Genomic DNA, 23961 nt, shown 5'->3' with positions numbered 1-23961 from the left:
AAACAGAGGTTATGGCAGGGTGGGTGCTGGACAAAGGCAGTGGATCGGGGTGGGGACAGTCAGTGGCCAGGGTCTAGGGGCCTCAGAAGGCCAACCTTAGCCAGGCCCTCCCTCCCATACCCATGCACAGCTTGGCCTTGCATAAGACACTAGGGGACCTCTGCCCAGCACCCCGAGCCCTACCCAGGATGGAGGTGATTGTAGGGCATCCCCCTCACCGAGATCTAATAGGTAACCCATATTTCCAGCAAATTTCCAGCAAAACCCCTCCCTCCTAGCCCCACCCCGAAAATGGGCCCGACTCCTACCCAGTGCCCAGTGCCATCCCTCCCTGAAACTCCTGCCCAGTTTTCCCTGGACAGACAGACAGACCTGGTGAGTAAGGTGCTTGGGGAAAACTTCCAGGGGAAAATGGGAGAGGTGGGCTGGGGTCAACTGAGCAGAGCCTTGAAAGCCACATTGAGACTGGCCTGTAACAGTGATTTCATGAAAGGTGGGGGTGGGTCAGAGCAGTCCTAGAAAGGCCACTCAGGCAACGAGATGATGGATGAACTGGTAAAGGAGGTATAGTGGGCCCTTAAAACCTGTTGAAATAATTTAACTGAGGGTCTGCCTTGGGTGGTGGTGATGGGGTGAGAAGTGGGAAGACAGGTGCAGAATTGAGAAACAGTTTGGAGGCAGACTCACTGAGACTCGGGGCTGAGGCTGTGTAGACAGCAGAGACTCTAGCTTTCTGAATGGTATCCCTAATACTAGAAAAGTACCTGGCACTTAGAACACGCAAAATGAATGAATGAATGAATGATGCTTTTGCCTTTGTGTCCACCCTGAAGTCTTTGCCTGAAGCCCCCATGTTCAGGGGTCCCTGCCCTGCCCCGCCCCATAGCTTGGGAGAAGCTGAAGACCCAAGGGAATGGGTTGGGAAGTGGTCTGTACGTGGGTATACAGTGAGGCTTAACAGTCTGCCAGATTGTACTGAATGGAATGTGCACCCAAGGCTATCCTCTCCCCAGGCCTGGTTCCAAGTTTGTGTCAGCCTTGGGGGTTGTGGGGGCCCTCAGCTGGTCCTAAATGTCTGCCCAGAGGGGTGAGGTTACAGAATGGCAGAAGAGAAGGGGGATAGGGCAAAAGGCTGAGGCTGGTGGTTGCAGTGGGGACACTCATCCACATGCCAAGAGCTGCTGCTGAGCTTGGCCTGCCCCCTGCCCCTTGCCCCCTGCCCCCTGCTTCTCATCCCTTCCTCCAGGCCCATTTTCCTTGTCAGAAATTCAGCACTCCTCTGCACACTCTGCCTGCTGAGCAGAGGCCAGAAGGGGATGCTCCCTTGGGCAGCGCTTTGAGCCCAGAGGAGAGAGGTCCCGGCAGAGGTCAGTGGGGTGTACCTGGGAAGGCTGGACCCCCGCTCCCCACTCTCTGGACTGTTCCACCAGGCGCAGGGGCTTTCCCTTTGCTGAAGGAAATCCAGAACCCCCTCACCACCCTCACCCCCAACACAAGGTGACTGGGTCTCTGGACCCAGTCGTAAGGTTAAGACAGCAGGAGCCCCAGGAGCGGGCACACACGTGTACAGGCAGCAGTGGCAAGAACACCCGCCTTGCTTCTCCTGCACCAAGTCCCCAGACAATGAGCCTTTAAGGAGGGCACATTCCAGAGCAAGGTGGATTTGCCAGGATCGCCCCCACACCCGCCCCTCGCCCCCATCACTGTAGCTGACCAGAGGGAGAGGAATGCAGGCTTGGTCAAACAACCTTGAGAAATAGAACCATGTTCCTTCCCGAAAATCAGCCCTCCCCGTGGGCAGGCAGCTGCTCGCTGGCAGGGCACTCTGCTGACTCAGGGCAGCGGCCTGGAAGAGCCAGGACCCCAGCGGCCCTCACTCCCCATGCTCCCCTTCCTTGAGAGGGACGCCCAGATTCTCCTGGAAGACCCCTGGCTTCCCTCTCCCATGGTGTCCCTTCTCTTCCCCCTTCTGGGCTTGGGCAGTGCTCCAGACAGGGCTCTTGTTTTCACAAGAGGGACCTTGTGTTCTTTGTAAGATGAGGCCAGGGGTGCAGAGCCCAGCTAGGAGCCTGCTGGAGACTTTACCTAGTTGGAAAGGCGAGGGGGCATTCCACTCATGCCCCTGCCCTGGAGTTGGCTCTGGACAGACACAGCTCACAGGGCAGGGTGCAGAGAGCCCCAAAGGTCTGGCTGCAGCTACCTGGGGTGCTCAGGGTCACCAGCACATTGGTGGAGGGGGTCACTTGTTCTTCCTGTATCTCTGGAATCCCCTGTTCAGGCATTGGTGGGGTTGTGGCATTCCCTGCGGAGGAGAGAGGGGAAGAAGTAGGGTCATGGCCCCTTGGCTGGCCGTGGCCCCTCCCTCTTCCCTGGTGCTCAGACTCCCAAGAACGAAGGATAAAGCCTGGGGTGGGTCACTCCCATGCCTTCCAGTCTCCTGAAAGTTGATCTGGCCCCACTTAGAGAATCTAAGAGCTCTAACAGGCCTTGGAGCACATCCAGTCTAATCCTCCATTTCAAGGCCAGGAAACTGAGGCTTGCAGAAATGGCCACTTGTCCAAGGCCAGCCAGCTTGTTGGAGGCACAGCTGACACCTGGGTTTCCTAATTCCCACTTCAACATTCTTTCCCTTCTGCTTACAAAGCATTTCACAGCTTACAGAGCTCTGCCACAAATACCAACATCTTATTTGCCTTGAGAGGCCGCAAGACAGGCACCAGTGTCTTCTACCATTTTATAAGAAGCATGAGCTCAGCCTTCCAATGTCTGAACCCAACACCAGTGACAGGCGAGTAGTGGTTTCAGGACAAGACCTCTTGGGGGAAAGAGTCTAGCGACCCAGCCAACAACCTGTTTCAGCTAGTGCTGTCTCTTTGTTCTGATTTATGTGCTAAGTGGTGCCATGAAATTTGCAAAGAGTTCTGTGGCTAGAAAACTATCTGTGAAGCGTCATGGGCTCTCTCGCTGACCTCACAGCACCTTAGGTGTATAGAGAGCTCCCAGAAACAGCACTTACGGGCCACGTCCTTCTCACCCTCCTCTGATGTGTGTGTGAGTGTGAACCAGCTCACACACAGTAACTCCACTCCTGATTAAGGCCTCTTTCCCTCCCTTCTCTTTTGCCTAGGAGCCACCAGGAAGAGGGACTCACCTGTGACCCAGGCAGGTGCATGGGTGACACTGGTTGTGACCTGCACAGAAACAGGAGAAGGTCACTTTTGGCTCCTCTGTCGTCCCTGCGGTGTGCCACCTTCCACCACACTCATCCCCACCTCTGGGCTTCCTACCAGCTAGCTCATTCACGTTTTCATTCATTCCAGGTATTGATGAGCTCTTACTCTATACTGGGCATTCTGCCAGGCACTTTATACCCACTCACTTCATTAACCTTCTCAACTATCTTATGATGGGAAGTTGAAATGATTAAATGAGCTGATGTACATACTATGCCAGCTCAGTGTTGGGTACGTGGTAGAAAACGAGCAAGTTTGGTGTCAGCTATAACCCTCGCATCTCAACACCGTAACAGAAGCTCCGGAGGTTCACTAGAGTGCCTGGAGCCACAGGGCCAGTGTGCGGAAGCCGGGACCGCAGGTTACACCTGGTGTCCCTCAGCACAGCCAGTGGACAGAAGTTGCTGAGAGGTGGGGACATAACAGGAGAAGAGCGGGCAGAGGGTGAAAAAGGCCCTCGAGGCTGGCTGCGTCTGTGGGGACCGGAGTTAGAGCTTTGGCCTGGGGGGACATCATATGGTGGCCCAGGGAGAGAACAAGCCCCCTGGAAGAAACTGTATTTGGGAACAGTCAGGTATGCAGGCTGGAGGGGCAGGGGACAGAGTAGGGACTGAGGCTGATGAGGGAAGAAGCAGATCCCCTCTTCTGGAATGCTTTCCTGGGAGGACACCCAGGTTTTCCCAGGGGAATCTTGGGCACAGGGAAGGGAGCTGGATGTGCTTTCTCTGTGAGGTGGTTTGAGGCTGTTCACAGCCGTGCCCGCACTTCCCTGTACACCACTCCCAGAGGGACCTGGAGGTTCAACTAAACCGGTGCAGAAAGTGCCAGACCCTGAATGAACTGGAAGCAGCTCCACATATCGTCTGCAGTGCCTAAAGCTTGAGTGACAGCCAGGCCTAACAGGACATGCTCATACTTCCTTTCTGAAGGGGCCCCAGCCCATCCCAAATGGGGAAATGCTTGCACAATGGCTGCTCCGTAAACAGGAGCTGTTGTTATCACTTCCTTTAGGGTAAAGCTGGGTCTTTGGATCAATCCTCCCACTTGGTCATCTCTTCAAGTAAAATCCAACAGATACTCCATGTTTCTCCCTCTCCTCCCTCATGAGACACTGCCCTGGGGCCTGAGCTGCTACCAGGTCCTGCTCTCTGCCATGCTTGCCCGGCCCCCTAGTGGGAGGACACACTCACCTGGCCAGCCTGAGAGTCACCTAGAAGGGAAAGGTAACAGCATGAGCTCAGGGAGGAGGGTCTGGCTGCCTTCTCCCCTCACCGCCACCTGGGCGGCTTCACAGTCTGTGCCCCAGACCACGTCCCCAGCAGAGCCAGCAGCACAGAAAGCGTGGACTCTTCTTACCTGCCTCTGCCCCATCACCCCTGTAGGGATTGGCCACCACGAAATTCCAGAACCCCAGGTCTGGAGGGCCTGAAGATAGCTTAGTGCAGCCTCTCACTTGGTAAGCAGAAGCCCCTGCTTTCCTGTAAGGCCTCGGGTGACAGGAGTCCCACCTGCTCCCGGGCCTGTCCACCCCATCCATCCTGGAGCCACCTCCTTGCACTGCTATCTCCTCCCTCCCATTCCTCCCAGCCAGGCTGGGTCATGCAGCCCCCTGCCCTGGGCTTTGGGCCAGGGCAACAATTTGAGGAAGGAGTGGAGTTGCTCCTGGCTTGGCTGGTGTCCTGTGTCCACAGCTGGGGCTCTGTCCTCACTTCCCTGTCTATTCCAGATTCCTGGAGCAATTTGACCAATCACATAGTTTGCTGGCGCTATGATGTTCCAGGCCTCCTGCACTCAGTGTTACCAGTCACCTGGGCATGACTTCTCCATGGTTTTCAGGGCACTTGCAAGGAGAGCCTCATACCCAGCCTCCCTCCAGCCCTGTGCCTCTGGGGTCCAAGGCCGTTGAGCTGGAGTTAGCACTCTAAGACCGGGCCAGGGGTCTGGCATGCAGGTCCCCAGGACCCACCTGCCAGCTATTCAGGCCTGCAGCAAGCACCAGCCCCAGAAGCTGCATGGCCAGGGGGCAGGAGATGGAGAGGCCTGATCACTGGGGTGAGGGCTGCAGCTGACCTTTCCTACCTCCACAAGTAACTCCCTGGGCCATGGGCACCTCTTGACCCCATATGGAAGAGGAAGTGGGCGGGGCCAGGCCATGAGAGAAGGCTGCCAGGGTTGGGTGCTGCCGCTCCAAGCTCCCTTTCCTAATGCCACAGAGATGGGATGCCCAGGGACCCAGGATTAACACCCACACTTCTCTGAGGTGCTGGAAACTTAGGGGAAAGGAAAATCCCTCAGATACCCTTGTCAGGGATGGTCCCAGCCTCTAGCCAGGTGTCCGTGACAACCCGGAGTGGCTGCCTCTCTGCTGGCCCGGGCAGTGCCCCGCTGCTCCTCTGCCCTTGCTCCCTTGGGGGCCTTGCCAGTTCCTCCTCCTCGGCTTTCCTCATGGACAGGCGGATGTCAGAGCTCGCGTAGGTGTAGCCGTGGCCGGCAGGGCAGATCTCTCTGAAGGCCTCTGCAAAGCCAACAGCCGGAGGACAAACTGAGAGGGGCTGTTCCTGCAGGAAACCAGGGCCTTCCTTTCCCTCCCTTTGGGAGACACGGCAATTGTGGCAGCAAGGAGGGAGGGAGCCCCAGGTTGGGATAAGCATGTGAGCAGGCAGGGAAGACTACTTCAGTCTTCCAGATTGAGGGAAGTCTACCCAGGCCTGGCAACATGGTCACTGGCCTTGAGGAAGTCCCTGGGCAGTGAAAGCTGGGATGGGAACAGGAGGTTACCTGTGCCAGGCAGGGGGCATTTCTCACACTCGCTGCCCCATGCTTTGCCCACGCGGCTGCAGCAGCATATCTGCTTGGTGATCTGCTGGGCCAAAGGCAGGGTGCAGGTGCCAGGCCCCAGCGACCGGTAGCACAGTCCCTGCAGCATGGAGATTGCCTTGTCCGCTGCAACAGACACAGCACGTGGAGGTGGGCAGGTGGCCAGTGGGAGGGGAACGCACAGCTGGGAGGGCAGTGGATGGAGGTGTGGCTGGCCACATGCACTCAGACTGGCCTGGCCCATATCTCAGTTGGGAAGTTTGGAGCCCTGCAAATGCCCACAAGAACTTTAGGAAGAAGAGGTGTAGTGGAATGTTTCAGCACCTGCCCATGTCGTGTGCTTGATGAGACCCATGACTCCCCACCTGCATGTGGAGAACCTGAGAGCAGGGAATGAGGATGCAGCTGCTTGTCTCCAGTGCTGAGTTTAGAAGTGTTTACTGAAGGCCCCACATGTCCCTAGGGTTGAGCGGGCAGCAGTATGTCCTGAGGACCACAGCCTCCCTGGGAAGATGAGGCAAGGTAAGGAGCTAAGGCCCGATGGGGAGCTCGGAGGACAGGGACCCTATCTTGGGTCATCTCTGTCACCCAGGCACCTTCCATAGTGCCTGGTGCATGCAAATGCTTAGTAATGCTTGTTGAAGCTATGCGTGGATGGCTAGGCCAATGAACCAATCAAACACGGAATCAACCAGCCAATCAAAATACTGAGGGTCACTGTGAGTTTGAGCTATGCTGGGCTTAGGTCATAGCAATGCCACCACCCTTATCTCCTTTCTTGTACTTTGAAAATAAATATTAAAGAATAGTTTCTGTATGTTATCTCAATGGAAGACGAGGAGGCCATGCCAGGTTGGAAGAGTCTGGAATCCGTAGAGGGCTGACTGGATTCTAAGAGGAGGAGAGTGGGGTGAAGAGGACATCAATCAAAGTTTATGAATGAATGATTCTGGGGAAGTCCTGGTCAGGCCCAGGACGCAGCAGACCAAGTCCAAATCCCTGCTCCACCATGAACTACAGACCTCCCTGGGCCTTAGCTTCTTCACGTGTAAAATGAAGATGAGAATGATTACTCCATGGCAGGGGACACATGTATTTCTGCCTGCCCAGAGTCTATGCACCATATTCTGGTATAGTCACTCTGGTTCTCCTACGGGAACCACCCCTTTCCCACCCTTGGTCCATATGACTGGAGTGGAGGCTGATGCCTTTCTGGCTGAAGGCTTGTGGTCCATACCCCTGGTTACAGTGATTGGGTCAGGGATGGGCACTTAACCAAGGAGGCCCAGTGATAATCAGCTTTGAGACCATTCCTAGGTTATTGGGGAAAAGGGGCTCATTTTTTATTGCATTTGCAAGGCTGAGAGGGTATAGGCCTAGAGTATCTGGTGACCACCTTTGAAGGAACCATGAAACTGACACAGAGGAAAGAGCAGGACATGCCCTGCAGACACTGTCGCTGCCTATGTCAGCCAGCCTGAGGCCATACCACGTCTGCACTTCCTAGTTGTGTGAACCAATGCTTTTGGGTTTTTTTGAGAAGAGTCTTGCTCTGTTGCCCAGGCTGCAGTACAGTGGCGTGATCTCGGCTCACTGCAACCTTTGCCTCTGGGGCTCAAGCCATCCTTCCACTTCAGCCTCCCAAGTAGCTGGGACTATAGGTATGCACCACCACGCGTGGCTAATTTTTAATTTTTTGTAAAGACAGGGTCTCACCATGTTGCCCAGGCTGGTTTTGAACTCCTAAGCTCAAGTGATACACCTGCCTTAGCCTCCTAAAGTGCTTGGATTACAGGTGTGAGCCACTGTGTCCAGCCCCAGCGATTTCTTTTTTGTTTAAGGCAGTTTGAGTTTGGTTTCTGTCACTTGCAATCCAAAGACTCCTGATTAATAAACTTTCTTCATGGTATTGTCGTGGAGATTAAATAGAGTGAGGTGTCTGAGAGTGGCTTGTCAAAGGTCATGTGCTCGCCACAGGTAAATCATCAGCCAGTCTGTGAGCCCTGGATCTCCAGGTGCAATCTCTGCTTCTAGCAGCCACTTCCATTGGGACACTGTAAGGAAGGGCTCTGTCCGTTTGAACCCCAGGGTGGAGATGACCCAGGTGGGAATATCAGGAGGCTGGGGCAGCCCTGTAGGCTGCTGCACTGGACGTGGTCAGGCAGCAGGGAGGGAAGGAGGCAGAACTCAGAAACAAAGGGAAGAGAAACTTTGTGCCACCCCTCCCACTTACAGGGAGGTGAATCTCTGTGGGAGGCTGGAAGGAGTAACACCAGGGACAGAGAGGGAAGAAAGGACACTTGAGAGCCATCTCTGCTTCTGTGTATTAAGGGTCTCTTTCTGGGACTAATAAATAAGTCACCTTGGATGTCAAACACACCTGTCTGGTAAAGGGATCTTAAGTGATGTGGAGTAGAAGGAAGGGTTGTAAGCCTCTCAAGGCCTTGATCACCTGCCACTGCCACCATGGTTTCTTGAGAATGGTCTGACATGTTCTCCCCACTCTGGGCCCCTCACTCTCTGGGCACCCCCCTCCTATAGCTCTTGCTGTCTTCTCTCCCTAGAGCCACTGGGTTCAGTCTCTGGGTGGCACTGGAGTCTTGTCCAACCCCATGGCCCTCCCAAACCCAGTACCAGAAAGTTTGCAGACTGAGGGCTTGGCCGGTTGCAGGGAGCTCTGCTGAGCTGGGTGTGGCCCATCCAACCTTGGCTGCTGCCTCCCAGAGGCCAGTTGGGACTGGTTTTATTCAGCTCTGGTTGGGCCTTCCGGCCCAGGGAAAGCCCTATCTGGGCTGTGGTGTCAGTTCTGCCACTGGGAGCTGCTGCCAGCCTGGGCCTCTCCCCCTGGAAACCACAGAGGTCTCTGGAAACGGCTGCCTGGCATACATGCATGTACATACCTGGACACAATGCTAATGCTCACTGTGTGTTCACGGATGAGGAGAAACTTCAGAACCACAAGGGGCCACAGGATTGTGGAAAGGCCCTCGGGTCGGGCAGCAGCTCCATGAATGCTATGGACAGCCCTTCCAGAAAGGCCACTCAGCAGCCAAGGCTCAGCCAAATATCACAGCAGAGGCCACCCCCACCACCCCCCACCACCAAAGAAAACAAAGCTACACATGGAACAGAAATGATTAGAAAGGAAAAAAAAATAAGGAATAGAAAAGATGAATTCCAAACTGCAAAGGCCTGGAAGAAATGCCTAGTGTAAAAAGTGAAGTAGTAACCATCTCTGTTCCAGCAGGATAGGCTGATCAGGTTTTTCACATTGGGCTCAACTCCAGGTTGAGTAGCAGACACAGGCCTTGAGCATGGAATGATCAGGTCTGGGGAAAATTACTGCCCTGGGCCTGGCCTGTGGACCTGAATGGTCCCATCTTGCCTCCCAGTGTCCACCCCCACCCCATCCCTGCCAGCACTCACACACACAGCGGCTCCGCGATGGATCCAGCATGAGGCCAGGTCTGCATGTGCACAGGTAGCTGCCCCTGGTGTTCACACACTCCGCGTCCTTGCACAGGCCCAGGGTCAAGCACTCATTGATATCTGCGGGGTTGGAGGAGATGACCAAGCGCCCGCCCCATGGAGGCCTGATGGAGGGGAGGGGCTGGGCAGAGATCTTCAAATACTCTTTCCAGATAAAACAACAACAAAAGAGCTGCTATGTATTCAGTGGGATTCCTCTCCCTGTGTCTCAGTTTCCTCATTTGTAAAATAAGGATAATGATAGTAACAACCAGACGGTGTTGTTAAATGGATAAAATAAGATCAAATTGCAAACCACTTAGTCCAATAATTGGCATGTAACAATGATCATAATATTAAGAGCTAATGTTTATTTATTTATTTATTTATTTTTTGAGACAGAGTCTCGTTTTGTCACCCAAGCTGGAGTGCAGGCATGTGATCTCAGCTCACTGCAGCCTCCGCCTCCCAGGTTCAAGCAATTCTTATGCCTCAGCCTCCCGAGTAGCTGGAATGACAGGTGCATACTGCCACATCCAGCTAATTTTTGTATTGTATTTTTTGTAGAGATGTGTTTTCACCATGTTGCCTATGGCTGGTCTCAAACTCCTGGCCTCAAATAATCCACCTGCCTTGGCCTCCCAAAGTGCTGGGATTACAAGCATGAGCCGCCTTGCCAGGCCTCGGCCTCAAGCGCTAGTGTTTATTGAGCACCTATTACATGCTACATACTCTGCTGGGTATTAACATACAATACCCTATTTAATTCTCACAAACAATTTTATCAAATAGGCCCACATGTCCTCATTTTACAGGAGAAGAAACTGAGGCCCCAGGAATAACCAGGTCACCCACTGGTTTGGGGAAATTGGCACTGGGCACAGAGTCACTCAGCTGGAGAGTGGCATGTTGAGATGCAGACAGGAAACAGATCAAGGGGACTGTTTGGGTTGGAAGGTGGAGAAGAGGCAGCCAAGTCCCTCCTTTCAGCCTTCCTCCAGAGGTCCCGAAGCACCTCTGCAGGGCCCAAAACCCTGGGAACATGTCTGCAGTGAGCTGGAGGAGGGAGGACCCTGGTAAGGAAAAGGAGGCAGAGGCTGGAGGAAGGCACTGAAGGGGAAGGGGACAGCGGGGGTCACAGTAAGGGTGTGCAGAGGTTGAGGGCTAGAAGGGCACACCTCCGGGTCCTCCTGAATGCCCTTCCTTGTGCAGGCTGCACGCATCCTCCCAGAGACCCGTGGAGGCTCATGCTGTTTTCAAATAAGGGAGGTGCACTGGTTTCCTCTGTGACCTCAAAGGGGAAACCCCCTTTTCCTGTTGCAAACTTCTCCCTGCCAAGGAGAAGTCTCAGCCCTCACAATCTAAGATATGAGGAGTCGGGGGCCATCTTGATGGCACTTCTGTTGATGGTGGTGATGGTACACGGTACTTTCTGGGACATTTCAGACAGCACAAACTGTTCTTTTGCTTATGGTGTTCACATTGCCTGGAGAGCTTGCATCCCCTTAGTTGGCCAACTTGTACTCATTTTTAAAGTCTTGGCTTAGGTATCACCTCTTCCAGGAAGCCTTCCCTGATCCTCCCAGTCTGAGAAGGGGCCCCCACCATGGGATCCTGTAGCACTCAGTGACTGCTGCTTTCTCTCAAGAACGCCCCGCTCATTAGACATGATTGTTCAGGGGTCTGTCTGCACCTGGGGCAGGACTGTGTCTTCTCCATCACTGTGTACTCAGCTCCTAGCACAGTGTATGTAGCCCATAGTAACCTCCCCTCCAATACTCTGTGGAAGTAGGAGGGAAGGATGGAGAGAGAGAAGAGATGACGCATGTGGGTACAGAGGTGAGCAGGTCCCTTCACAGACACAGAGACCACAGCCACATACATGGGAAGGGGAGGTTTCAGGGGCAGGGCCTCCTGAGAGAAGGTCCTTTGGTATCCTGAATCTTGGGGCTCAGTGGAGGGAGGGCAGAGAGCCCATTTGAGATCCCGAGAATAACCTTAAAGCTCCAGATTGGGAAACCTATCAGGAGGAAAACAACTGGTGACCGTTTAGGTATGAATAGCCCCGATGTACCCTCCAAGGGCAAAAATACGTATTTCTCCCTACATCCACTGCCTGCTTGGCCCTCAAACCACTGGCTCCTGAGGGAGTCTGACCCTGGACTAGGCCAGGCCAGAGGCCCTTTTGCTTGGCCCCAGCACCTTTGCTTATCCACAGGCTAGGAATCACTTCGGCAGCCTGGCACCCCCAAGGGAGACAGCCCAGCCATGCAGAGCTTCCCCAGACTCCTCTCTCTGATGCAACCTCCAGGGGGAGGGTATCTTGGAGGCCATCTGGGTCAATCCCCTGTCTCTGACCCAGCTCCATCCAAAGCAAACCATACAGACAACTATTTGTCCAGTTGTCAAAGCTCCCCACAGGGAAGCCACCTTGTTCCCCACTGGCCTCTGCCAGCTCCAGGAGCCTGTCCCTGGCAGGAAGCCCCCGTGTTCCCCGTCCCTCTTCCTGGCTATGGGTTGAAGCAAGTGGGAGGGAGGCCTGAGTAGCTAAAGGTTTTTAGTTGGGAAAAGCCCACAGAGGTCCCAACAACTCAGGCTGACTTGATTTCCCACCTTGGAGCTGAAATTCTTCCCATTCCAGGGAGACCAGCTCAGGAGAAAAGTGGAAGTGCAGGGACTGGGGTGGCCCCTTCAGACACAGCCCCACACAGCCTAGAGCCCCTAGCCTGTGTTCCAGGTGGGTGTGGGTGGAGATGGGGATGAGGGGAGGTGTCGGCCCCCTTGGCCTCCTCTGTCACTCTCAAGCAAGTCCCTGGATTTCCTTAGGCCCCTGGAATCAGCAGCCCCCCACCACTCCCCAAAGCTGGGGCTTAGAGGGACTCAGTGGAGACCACTCGGCCAGTGACAGACACTCCTCATCTCTGGTGCTGGGAGTGTGCCCCGGCATCCCTGAGCCCAGCCCTGGCCCTGGGGGTCCTACCTTGGCAATGAGTGAGGTTCAGTTTCTTGTACCCCTGAGGACACTCCAGCTGGCCATTCTCAATCACTGGGGAAGCTGAAGAGTAGAGATATGGACAGGTCTCACTGGATGGCCCCTGGGCTCCTCTGTCACCCATGCTGGGAAGCAGGTACAGTCTGGATGTCCACCCCACTCTTGCAGCAGTGAGCCCCAGCCCCCGAAGTCATTGCCCTGGGCAGCTGTGCTTCCTGGTTCTCACCAGACTCCTCTCAGCCCACCTCGCTTTTATTAAAAGCAGTACTAAGTGAAATAAGATAGGCACAGAAAGACAAATATCACATGATCTCACTTATATATGGGACCTAAGAAAAGCAAACCCATAGAAACAGAGTAGAATGGTGGTTACCAGGGCCTGGGGGAAAGGGGAGATATTGATCAAAGGGTACAACATTTCGGTTAGATACAGGAGGAATAAGTTCAAAAGATCTGTTGTACAACACAGTGACTATGGTTAATAACAGTGTCTTGTATTCTTGAAAATTGCTAAGAGAGTAGATTTTAAGTGTTCTCGCCACAAAAAATAAATATGTGAGGTAATACACATGGGTGCAATTTAGCCACTTTACAATGTATACCTATTTCAGAACAACAGTTGTGCACCAGCCAGGAACAGTCGCTCACGCCTTAATCCCAGTGCTTTGGGAGGCTGAGGCGGGCGGATCACCTCAGGCCAGGGGTTTGAGACCAGCCTGGCTAACATGGTGAAACCCCGTCTCTACTAAAACTATGAAAATTAGCTGGGCATGTCAGCACATGCCTGTAATCCCAGCTACTCAGGAGGTGGAGGCAGGAGACTCGCTTGAACCCAGGAGGGGGAGGTTGCAGTGAGCCAAGGTTGCGCCACTGCACTCCAGCCTGGGTGACGGAGCAAGACTCCATCTCAAAACAAACAAACAAACAAACAGTTGTGTACCACAAATATATACAATTATTATTTGTCAATTAAAATTTTGTTAATACTAAGAAAAATGTATTATATACTTCACATACATAGTTATTACATATAGTATCTACTATACTACATGCATGTTATATATATAACATGGGTTTTATTGTTATTACTTTTTGCTTTTTATTTTGAAATACTAAAGATACACAGAAGATGTCTGATTGCAGATTGACCAACAAGGAAATTATTCTCAGTATTTTTATGCTGATACACATCCTGCCTTGATATCACAACATTCCCCCTTACTTTACAGAGAAAACAAACAAACAAACAAACAGTTGACATTAAATAAAAACAGGGAAAAAAATCTCCATTACTTTGGAGGAACAGACTAGTGTGCCAACCCTCTTGAAAAGCTCTAGCAGGAGGCATACTTCTGATTGCCACCTGTCTTCATAGGAAAAGGCAGGGGAATACTATCTTTTGTGGAACAAAAAGAGAACTCAGCTATAAGTTTGACAATTCTTTTGCCTATAGATAGCCAGCAATTCTAAGCAGGCACGAGCAATTGCCACAGACCTTATTCCATACAAAGTTCCATAAATATACCACGATATTTCAAAGGTCTTGCTCTATAAAGGTAGCTGCATGATGGCTTCCTATAGCAATTTACCTTCTTCTAGCTTTGACTCCTCTGTGGCAATAGCTTGTCTCTGAATGCTGCACCCTCCATCTCTGTTGCCTTATCCCAATTCCTTTTTCTCCCAGTCGTAACATCAGCAGCTACACTTTCAGAGTTGTTTGCTAATGCTTCCTGTCATCCAGGAAGTCATTTACTATTGAGAATATATGTTCACTGCTTCATCCTTTAGTGGTTTACAAAAAGGGAGTTCTTCATATATATATTTTTTCTTCTTTTTCTCTTTTTGACATGGAGTCTCGCTCTGTCGCACAGGCTGGAATGCAGTGACGGGATCTCAGCTCACTGCAACCTCCACCTCCCGGATTCAAGCAATTCTCCTGCCTCAGCCTCCTGAGTAGCTGGGATTACAGGCATGTGCCACCATGCCAGGCTAACTTTTGTATATTTAGTAGAGACAGGGTTTCGCCATGTTGGCCAGGCTGGTTTCGAACTCCTGACAGGTGATCCACTTGCCTCGGCCTCCCAAAGTGCTGGGATTATAGGCATGAGTCACCACACCCAGCCTTTCATATATTTTAATTGTTGAAATGAACTCTTGCAAATACCAAGTGGCATGTTAGAGATATCTATACTTTTGTCCAATCGTACAGCGAAGTTTGAGTGTCTTTGTGGTTTAAAATGTTTTTCTAATCAAGATTGCTTTTATTTCACTATTAGCTGCTCTCTCTGGGCACTTATACACTTAGCACCAGGTTTGTTATTAGTAATGGCCTATATCAATCTGTATTTCATATAGTCTTCTTGATCATTTGGATCCTGGGTACTTGGGGGTCACATCTGATAGGTCGTCATGATTTTTACTTTGTAATAAGGCTGATGACACGGTAAGACCCCCTGAGAAGGGTCAGCATTGTGTTTTTTAATGATTGCTTATGATTATGGGACTAGTGTTATTTTGCATCCACAGTTTCTTTGCAGGAGCTTTTAAGAGCCACCTCTCCATTTTGTGTGGGTTAGTTTAGTTAACACCACAATACGTAACTAAAAAACCCAGTAAACACAGCACTGTGAACTGCACTGTGTTGTAATATGCCAAAGACAAATAGAAGGAGGCGCCACATTTTCTTGGAAGCCTCACTCTTCCCTGAGGACACACTGTGTGCCAAGCATGACATGTGACAGCCTGACATAGGGACAGACCAAGTGAGGACATAAATTAGTAACGCTTAACTTTTTTAAGATTAAAAAATGTAAACTGAAGTTCAAAAATGTTTTCCTTCCAGGACTGGCCCGCTCCGGGTTTGCACGTTCCATGTAGGAACCAGGGTCCAGCTTAGAAGGCCGCTCTTGTGGAGACACACGGGGATTCTGAAAACGCTGAGAAGGAGATGGAAAGATGGGAGTGAGGCTGGGAAATGTGCACGTCCCTGGCGTGGGGCCTGGTGGTATAAACTGAGGACAGAGAGGAGGGAAGAAAGAGAAGTCATTTGGAGAAACTCAGAAGGCAGGCTGATTAGATGCAGCCCATGAACATTATGAGGAGCAGAAGGTGGGAAAGAATGATGCAAGGCTGCTGCCAGAGGGCTGAGGAAAGAGACCAAGTACACATTTGTCCAGTGCTTCAGAATTGCAAGGCCATGGGTACACATGGTCCTGTCTGTTTCTCACAACAATTACGCCCTAAGGCAGGGACCATCATCCACATTTTACAGATTAGGAAAGCAAGGCTCACTGAGGGGTAACTGACCCAAGTTGCTGGAGCAGAGGCAGGTTGAAATTGGGCCTCTAGCTGTGAAGGCCACATCCTTTCTCCTACCTTCCACTGCACTTCTCTAAGAGAGAGAGAGATCAGGAAGAGCTGGGTGAGCGAGCAGGCCAGGATGATATCAACTCTCTAGATGTCAAGAGGGAGAAATGATGCTGGGCATGGTGGCTCACACCTGTAATCCCAACACTTTGGGAGGCTGAGGCAGGAGTATTGCTTGGGTCCAGGAGTTCGAGACCAGCCTGGGCAACATGGCAAAACCCCGTCTCTACAAAAAAAATAAGATTAACTGGGCATAGTGGTTCATGCCTGTGGTCCCAGCTACTCTGGGGGCTGAGGTAGGAGAATCACTTGAGCCTGGGGGGTCGGGGCTGCAGTGAGCTGTGATTGTGCTATTACACTCCAGCCTGGGCAACAGAGGGAGATGGAGACGGAGACTGAGAGCAAGAGGGGGAGGGAGGAAGCAGAGGCCCCTGCTTCTTTAGTGATCAGAAGGGGAGCAGCAGAGAGCTTGGATTAGAGCAGGAAGCAAGAGAGGAACCAGCTGCTGGCACCTGCAGAAAACTGTGAGAACCCGAGGAATGAGTGAATCTGAGAGGAGCTGGGTCCACCCATTAGTCTGGATACATGTATGTGCTTTTTATATAAAGTGGTCTCCTCCTTAATAAGGGGAACCTGCCCCCCACCACTGGCCTGAAGGGAGTGTGTTGTGTGGGCAATTCTTTGTGAAGGCAGGCTTCTAGAGGGAAATAAATGTCAAGCCACTGTCTCTGGGGAAACTCCCATTTTTGCCAACAACCTCCACCCTGAAACCAGGGCCCTCAGCACCCCTCCTCGCACCTCTCAAAGACAGTCTATGAGGAGCTAGTTCCTAGCTTCTGTAAGACCAAGTACAGCATTGAATCCAAAAAATCAGGTTAAGGCCAGGCATGGTGGCTCGTGCCTGTAATCCCAGCACTTTCGGAGGCTGAGGCAAGTGAATCACCTGAGCTCTGGAACTCGAGAACAGCCTGGGCAACATGGCAAAACCCTGTCTCTACCAAAAATACAAAAAGTCAGCGGGCGTGGTGGCATGAGCCTGTGGTCCTCGCCACTCAGGAGGCTGAGGTGGGAGAATTCTTTGAGCCTAGGAGGTAGAGGTGGCAGTGAGTTGAGATCATGCCTCTGCACTCCATGCTGGGCAACAGAGTGAGACCATGTCTTAAAAATAAATAAATAAGGCACAGTGGCTCACGCCTGTAATCCCAGCACTTTGAGAGGCCGAGGCGGGTGGATCATGAGGTCAGGAGATTGAGACCATCCTGGCTAACACGATGAAACCCCGTCTCTACTAAAAATACAAAAAATTAGCCAGGCGTGGTGGCGGGCGCCTGTAGTTCCAGCTACTTGGGAGGCTGAGGCAGGAGAATGCCGTGAACCCAGGAGGCAGAGCTTGCAGTGGGCCGAGATTACACCACTGCACTCCAGCCTGGGCAACAGAGCGAGACTCCATCTCAAAAAAAAAAAAAAAAAATATATATATATATATATACACACACACACACACACACACACTATATATATATATATATGTTACAATATATATATATTTAAAAATATATGTGTGATATATATATGTGTGTGTGCATATATATATATATATATGTTAAATTCAGGTTAAATCTCCTTGGGAGAAAGTGGAAGTTTAGATGGCCATATGGCTCAGGGTGAGAATTCAGCAGCCAGTGAGCTTTGTGACAGGTGAAGGCAGGTGACACCTGTCACCGTCCCTGCCACCCACACCAGGTGTCCCTCTTGCATGCTCCCAATACAAATAGGCCTGCCCAAGTCACAGCACTAGCTTTTGAGCTGAAAAACTCAGTTCGTGGTGTGTCGTGGCTGCCTGTTTACTTTTCCATCTTTCCACAAAGCATAAGCTACATGAGGACAAGGACCTTGTCTTCTTCTTCTTCATCACTGCTATGTCTCTAGTGCCAAGCATGACACCTAGAGCTGTGTGGGCAGTCAGTCAAAATAGGAACAAATAAGAAGAGCAAACACTCAAATGGCACTTACTATGGGCCAGGCCCTATTATAAAGGCTTTACACGAATTAAATTAGTTAATACTCATAAGAGCCCTTGGAGAGTCTTACTAATATTATTCCCATTTTATGGATGAGCAAACTGAGGTTCATCCATAAAATGGATGAGGTTATGAAACAAACCCAAGGTCACCCTGCTGGTGGACAGAGCTGGGATTATGAACTCAGGCAGTCTAGCTCCAGAGGTGAAATTCTGAACCATTCTCCCCACTGCCTCCAAATAAATAAATTCATGAAAAGCCTTAGGGGTGTCTAGGCAGACAACCTAGGGACCAATGGAGGTACCTGCCCAGTAGAAAACCTAACATCCTTCCTAGGAAACCTCTACCCTGTTTTTAAATGAGGGATCAGGAGAGGGAATAAGAAAATAAAAAAGTAGGGATACTCAGAAGGAGGTCAGAAGAACTGATCAGACGCCTGATAAGTGCTCCACGATGTGCATGACCAAAGTGCCGGGCGGAACTGACAAAGGAAATGGTGTAGAACCCACCCTACCCCTTGTGGCTCCTTCGCCAGATCAAGGTTATCACAAGGGGTAAGGGGTCAGAGAGTAGAAAGAAGAGAATCTGTGAGACCTGGGGAGAGAGAGTGGTTAAGCTGTGACTCCCACGGATACTTCAAGGAGGCCTTGCAGGGCTGCAGTGTCCTTGCCTTCGGGACTCTTAGACTTGGGAAAGCCAAAGCAGCTGCCCAGGATCAGTGGGGATTGACCTGAACTCCAAGGAGTTCACATCACAAATGCCCAGGAAGCATGCAGGGCGGATGGTGGGGAACCTTCCTAGTAAGGACATCGGGACATATGGTCTTCTGATTCCCTGGCCTCGGCCCTGTCCACCCTCTGCTGTGCCTCGGTTGCTCACAAACTGAAGAAAGAAGCAGATGGGCCCCTGGCTGCAGCCTGCCCCTGCCCTGCTAACTCTCCCCCTTGGCTGCTGGGACTCCCAAGGAGGCCTTGGTAAAGGCAAACTAATTTCTCAAGACAGTTTTGGTGCTGACTCCGAGTAGAGCTGTGGAGGAGAAGGTGAAGACGTGTCTGGCCACAGGGCTGTTTACAAGCTGTGCCAATCTCAGCCTGTGATGACAGGTGCCCACAGCAGGGAGATGTGAAAGGTCCCTACCACACAGCCCCTCTGCCCAGGGATAGACACATACATGCCTGGCAAGGCCAAGCTCAGTGCCACAGGGACGTGTGAGCAGGTTGGAGCCTTGCCCCTTTGATTTGCAAACCTCAGATGGGCAAGCTGGAGAGAAAATTCTACTCCACCAGTAGGAGTGCAGGCACTGGGGCAGCCAGACCCACATCTAATCCCAGGCTCCACTCTGACTAGCTGTTGTAACCTGGGGCACATTTCTTAACCTCTCAGCCTGAATTTTTTTTTTTTTTTTGAGACGGAATCTAGCTCTGTCACCAGTCTGGAGTGCAGTGGCGCAATCTTGGCTCACTGCAACCTCTGCCTCCTGGGTTCAAGCAATTCTCCTGCCTCAGCCTCCCAAGTAAACAGGATTACAGGCACGCGCTGCCACGCCCAGCTAATTTTTGTATTTTTAGTCGAGACGGGGTTTCACCATGTTGGCCAGGATGGTCTCAAACTCCTCACCTCGTGATCTGCCCATCTCGGTCTCCCAAAGTGTTGGGATTACAGGCATGAGCCACCGTGCCTGGCTGAATTTTTTCATCTGCAGAAGTGGGGACTGGGCTGTGTGCAGTGGTTCACATCTGTAATCCTAGCACTTTGGAAGGCAAAGGCAGGCAGATCACAAGGTCAGGAGATCGAGACCATCCTGGCTAACACGGTGAAACTCCGTCTCTCCTAAAAATACAAAAAATTAGCTGGGCGTGGTGGTGGGCACCTGTAGTCCCAGCTACTTGGGAGACTGAGGCAGGAGAATGGCATAAACCCAGGAGGTGGAGCTTGCAGTGAGCCAAGATCACACCACTGCACTCCAGCCTGGGTGACAAAGTGAGACTCCATCTCAAAAAAAAAAAAAAAAAAAGAGAAGTGGGGACAAAGACTCAGCTTGTGGAGTCATTGTGAGGATTAGCTTTGCTGAAACAATGAATGTCAAACTGAACCTCGCAGATGCATGGCACAATCCCTATAGAGCCTGCCTTCCTTCCCTTCCTTCCTTTCCCTCCCTCGCTTCCTTTCCTTCCTTTCTTTCCCCCCACTGTCCCTCCTTCCCTCCCTCCCTCCCTCCTTCCTTCCTTCCTTCTGTCCTTCCTTCCTTCCTTCCTTCCTCACAGTCTCAAGGTTGGCATGCTGGCCCACTGTCCCTCACTAGCTGGGTGAATTCGGGCAGGTTACACAACCTCTTTGAGCCTGGGTCTTCTTATCAGTAAACTGGAGACAAGTCCCTCTTCATGGGGTTATTATGAACACGAAATAAGCATGTACAACTCTGAGCACAATACTTGTCCCATTTTAGGAATTCTTATAATGTCCATTATTCAGATTTCCCTCCTTGGTGAAGGACCAGTGGGGCCCCCCAGTGATTATGGACATTCTGCCCAAAGATGGCCTCTGACTGCCTCCTCAGAGCAAGATAGAACCAAAGTCACCACAAAGAGTGAGGTCGAAAAAGAGTCTGGTCAGACCTCTGGCTCAGGCAGGTGCCACCTAGCCACCCCTGCCCCAGCCCTTCCTCTGCTCTCCAGGCTAGAGGTGCCACATGTCAGTGACACCCACTCCTGCTGGGTAGGGAGGGTGCTCACTTAAGCCTGAGGCACAATTGATTCCCAACAGGCTTCAAGTCCCTTGGAAGAAGCTCTCAGAACATCTCTGAGCCAAAGAGACACTGCCTTTTCAGCTGACAACTGGAATTCTGAAAATCCCATTTCTTTAGAGTAGGGGAATGGGCATCTCACCCAGAATCCAAGAGAGCAGGATCCCCACCCCAGCACAGCTGTTCCCCAAGCCTGGGTCCTCTAGTTCAGCAAATGCTTGTGCCCAGTGCAAGAAGCAGCACAGAGAGGCCACTTACAGAGTGGCTGGAAGCAGGCATCTGGAGTCAGATAGGCCGGGAGCTTCAGGACCAATTTTCTCTTCTGTAAAATGGGGATAATAGCACCCAACATCTAGAAATATTGTTAGGATGCAAGAAAACGAAAAAGCACTTAGCACCATACCTGGCACTTATAAGTACTCTGAATAAATGGTTGTGAATGACGACGAGGGTGATAATAATGGTGTTGCTGCTGTGACCTGCCCTAAGGCTCTCTGCCCCTCATGCCCCCAGCACCCTCACATACCCATTCTCCCCACGGGCTGGCCTCACAGAGCTACACCTATAACTCTCATCATGGGCAAGCATCAGGACCAAAGCAAAGCCTTCTTTCTGTTGGAAGTTTCAAGTAAATTTTCAAACATTTTGAAAAACCCCCATTTCCTCAAAAATCAATTTTCTTTGTCAACTCCTATGAAAAACCTGTTCTTGGTAGGCATTCTCCCTGTGATCTGGAGCCCACTACTTTTAGGCACAGCCCATTTTATTGCTGGGCACCTGCAGTTTTTAATAAGTTGTCCCTTGTGATCAGTTTCAAGTTGAGCTCTGGTTACCAGAAACACCACACATTGGATATTTCTCTTGAGAACCACGTGGGGGAAAGCCTACACCCTTCTCCCTAAGGCAATTATTTCTCTTAACGCAGGCCAGGGCTACATGTTGCTAACCTGCCCCTCTGTCCAACCCAAATTTTCTTGACGGATATAGCACAAGTAACTCACAAAACCCAATCTTGATGCGCATCCTCTTGGCTGCAGAATTCTAGTCTAGCATCCTGATCTTTGTTTCCTTCAGGGAGGCTCAGGTCTCCCCAGAATGATTAGGGAGATCTTGCCCAGCTGAGAGTCAGACATACTGTTGTTGGAATCCTGGCTCTACCTGCTCTAGATGTGTGAACTTGGACAAGTTCCTCAGCCTTCTTGGAGCTCCATTTTCCTCATCCATCAAATGGGGTTAAAAATCCTGGGCTTGCAGGTGGCTGTACAAATTCAGTGAGACAAAACAGGTGAAGGGCCCAGTATAGTGTGAAAGCTCAGGAACTGGCGGCTATTCTTGGTTTAAGAAAGGTGCAGAGTTCCTTGAAAGGGCAGAGCAAGAGAATCTGTTCTCCCTGGAGATACAGGGGGCCATGGGTTCAGAGGTGAACTCAACCTACCCCAGGCAAATGGCAAGGTGATCTCGTGGCAAACAGCTGGAGCCCACCACTGTAGGCTCTGAGCCATGTGCCAGCCCCGCGTGTCCCAGCAAAGGGGCCTTGGGGTTGACACAGCCAGTGCCAAGCCAGATGGGGCAGTGGCCAACTTTCCAGTCAGCCCAGATGTCTGTCTTTCTCAGATGAAAACTCAAAAATGTAGCCTCAATCAAAGTGGCTTTTGAGAGCCGTGTGTTCTCCAGACTCTGGCAGGAGGATTGAAGAGGCCTAAGAGCTGGGACTCTTTGATAAATCCCAAGGGGTCAGGAAGACCTGGCTCAGGCTAAGTCCTGGGAATTCAGCTGGGTACACTTTACCTCTACCACTCAGAGTGAAGGGAGGAGAGGGGAACTGTGGGCTGGTCTAGACTGACTCCCGGGCCAGCTCTCCATGCAAGCTCTGTGGCATTCTGGAACAAAAGGAGTTTACCTATGCTATGCAATTAAGACTTCAAGACAGTCCTTTTCCATGTCAGGAATAGTGGCATTCTGCTGGGACCTTCTTCAACAGTCCTCAAAGCCAAAATGTGACTGATGGGAAGCCATGAAGCCACTCCCAGGCTGCTCACCCTATCACTCCCACCACCACCTGATTTGCTAGAACACCTTACTGGGGATGACAAAGGCTTCCCCCAGAAGCATAAGCCTATTTTATTGGAGGAGAAATAGGGGCTCAGAGAGGCAAAGCCACTAGTGCCAGGGATGATCTAGGATCCAGAAGTCCTGTCTGTCTTGCCAACCTTCCCCAAACCTGCCCTGGCAGCTTGTCTTTTCTTCCTCTGCTTCTTGTACAGAAACTTCCTTGTCATCCCCACTTAAAGAAATGTGCCCACCCCAGCCCCAGGCTCAGGCATGAAGCAAGGTGCCTGGCACTCTGTCAACACAAACAAGGCTCCCCAACATCTTGCCCCTTCTCTATACAATGCCCAATTGCACTTTCATGTGTTTTTGATGTTTATGTTGCCCTGGTCTTTGTTATTTCTTGCTCAGTGTGCTGGGATGCTTGACATTCCAGGGTCTGTACCCTGGTGCCCAGCATGCTGAGATGTTCTGAACACAGTGGGGAAGGCCACCATCTGGGATGGGGCAGAGCGAGGGCAAGGGCTGAGCATTGGGCGTGTTGGGGGAGGGGTACAATTGGTGTTCTGCACGCACCTGATCCACAGAGCTCTGCTCCTGTGCCCACCGCCACTGTGCTCTAGCCCTGTCTGAACTGAGCTCACCAGCTGTATTTGGAGCAGGGTCCTTGGGCATCAGGTGGGCTGAGCTCTCAAGGCTGGCACACAGGTGGAGCCAGGAGTGCAGCAAGTGCGCGAGCAGGTAGCTGCTTCAGTACAGACTCTGGCCTTTTTCTCCTGCTCCCCACCCTTCCAGCAGAGGGCTCCCCCACTCTCAGAAGTGCTTCCAAGATCTGGGGATGTGGTCATGGTGCCTGTCAGCCCTGGCTGAGGGCAACAGGCCTAGAATCCTCCATTGGCAGCAGCCAGCCCCGGCATGGACCTCACAGCCTGCATCTCTGTATCCTTGATGGGCTCCAGAGCTTGGGACAGGCAGACCCTGTGCTCCCACTCTCCCCTTCAATCCTATAAGCGGCAGATGTGACATGTAAGTGAAGAATCCAGAGCGGCTCTATTTTCATTTTCACTAATGTTACCTGATAGGTCTGTGGCTACTAACATCACTGTCATATTGGCTTAGTGAATTAGAGAGGGGATACTGACCCAGGACCCTGTGGGGCCCTGACTGCTGACACCCCACCCAGAGGGCTAGATCTCAAGAGTTCAGGATTATGCTTGGTACCCAAATCAAGGACACCTTAAGGCCTGACAACTTGCCCAGAGGAAGGTTCCG

At 51.6% G+C, this 23961-nt stretch overlaps 1 protein-coding gene across 2 annotated transcripts in view; it reads right to left on the bottom strand.

Moving 5' to 3' along the window:
• Positions 1-23961, bottom strand: part of LTBP2 (latent transforming growth factor beta binding protein 2) — a 113057-nt gene that overhangs the window by 25023 nt on the left and 64073 nt on the right. For both annotated transcript variants that reach the window (XM_030803412.1, XM_030803413.1), the window contains exons 9-15: positions 12499-12573; positions 9477-9599; positions 6012-6176; positions 5533-5748; positions 4424-4443; positions 3152-3191; positions 2201-2302 (exon numbers count right to left, since the gene is read on the bottom strand). In XM_030803412.1, coding sequence (XP_030659272.1) covers positions 2201-2302; positions 3152-3191; positions 4424-4443; positions 5533-5748; positions 6012-6176; positions 9477-9599; positions 12499-12573 — 741 coding nt within the window. The remainder of the gene's footprint in view (positions 1-2200; positions 2303-3151; positions 3192-4423; positions 4444-5532; positions 5749-6011; positions 6177-9476; positions 9600-12498; positions 12574-23961) is intronic.

The sequence above is a fragment of the Nomascus leucogenys genome, chromosome 22a, assembly GCF_006542625.1.
Source record: "Nomascus leucogenys isolate Asia chromosome 22a, Asia_NLE_v1, whole genome shotgun sequence".
NCBI lineage: Eukaryota > Metazoa > Chordata > Mammalia > Primates > Hylobatidae > Nomascus > Nomascus leucogenys.
The sequence above is the reverse complement of the archived record's forward strand: the minus strand, read 5'-3'. Positions and strand labels throughout refer to the sequence as shown.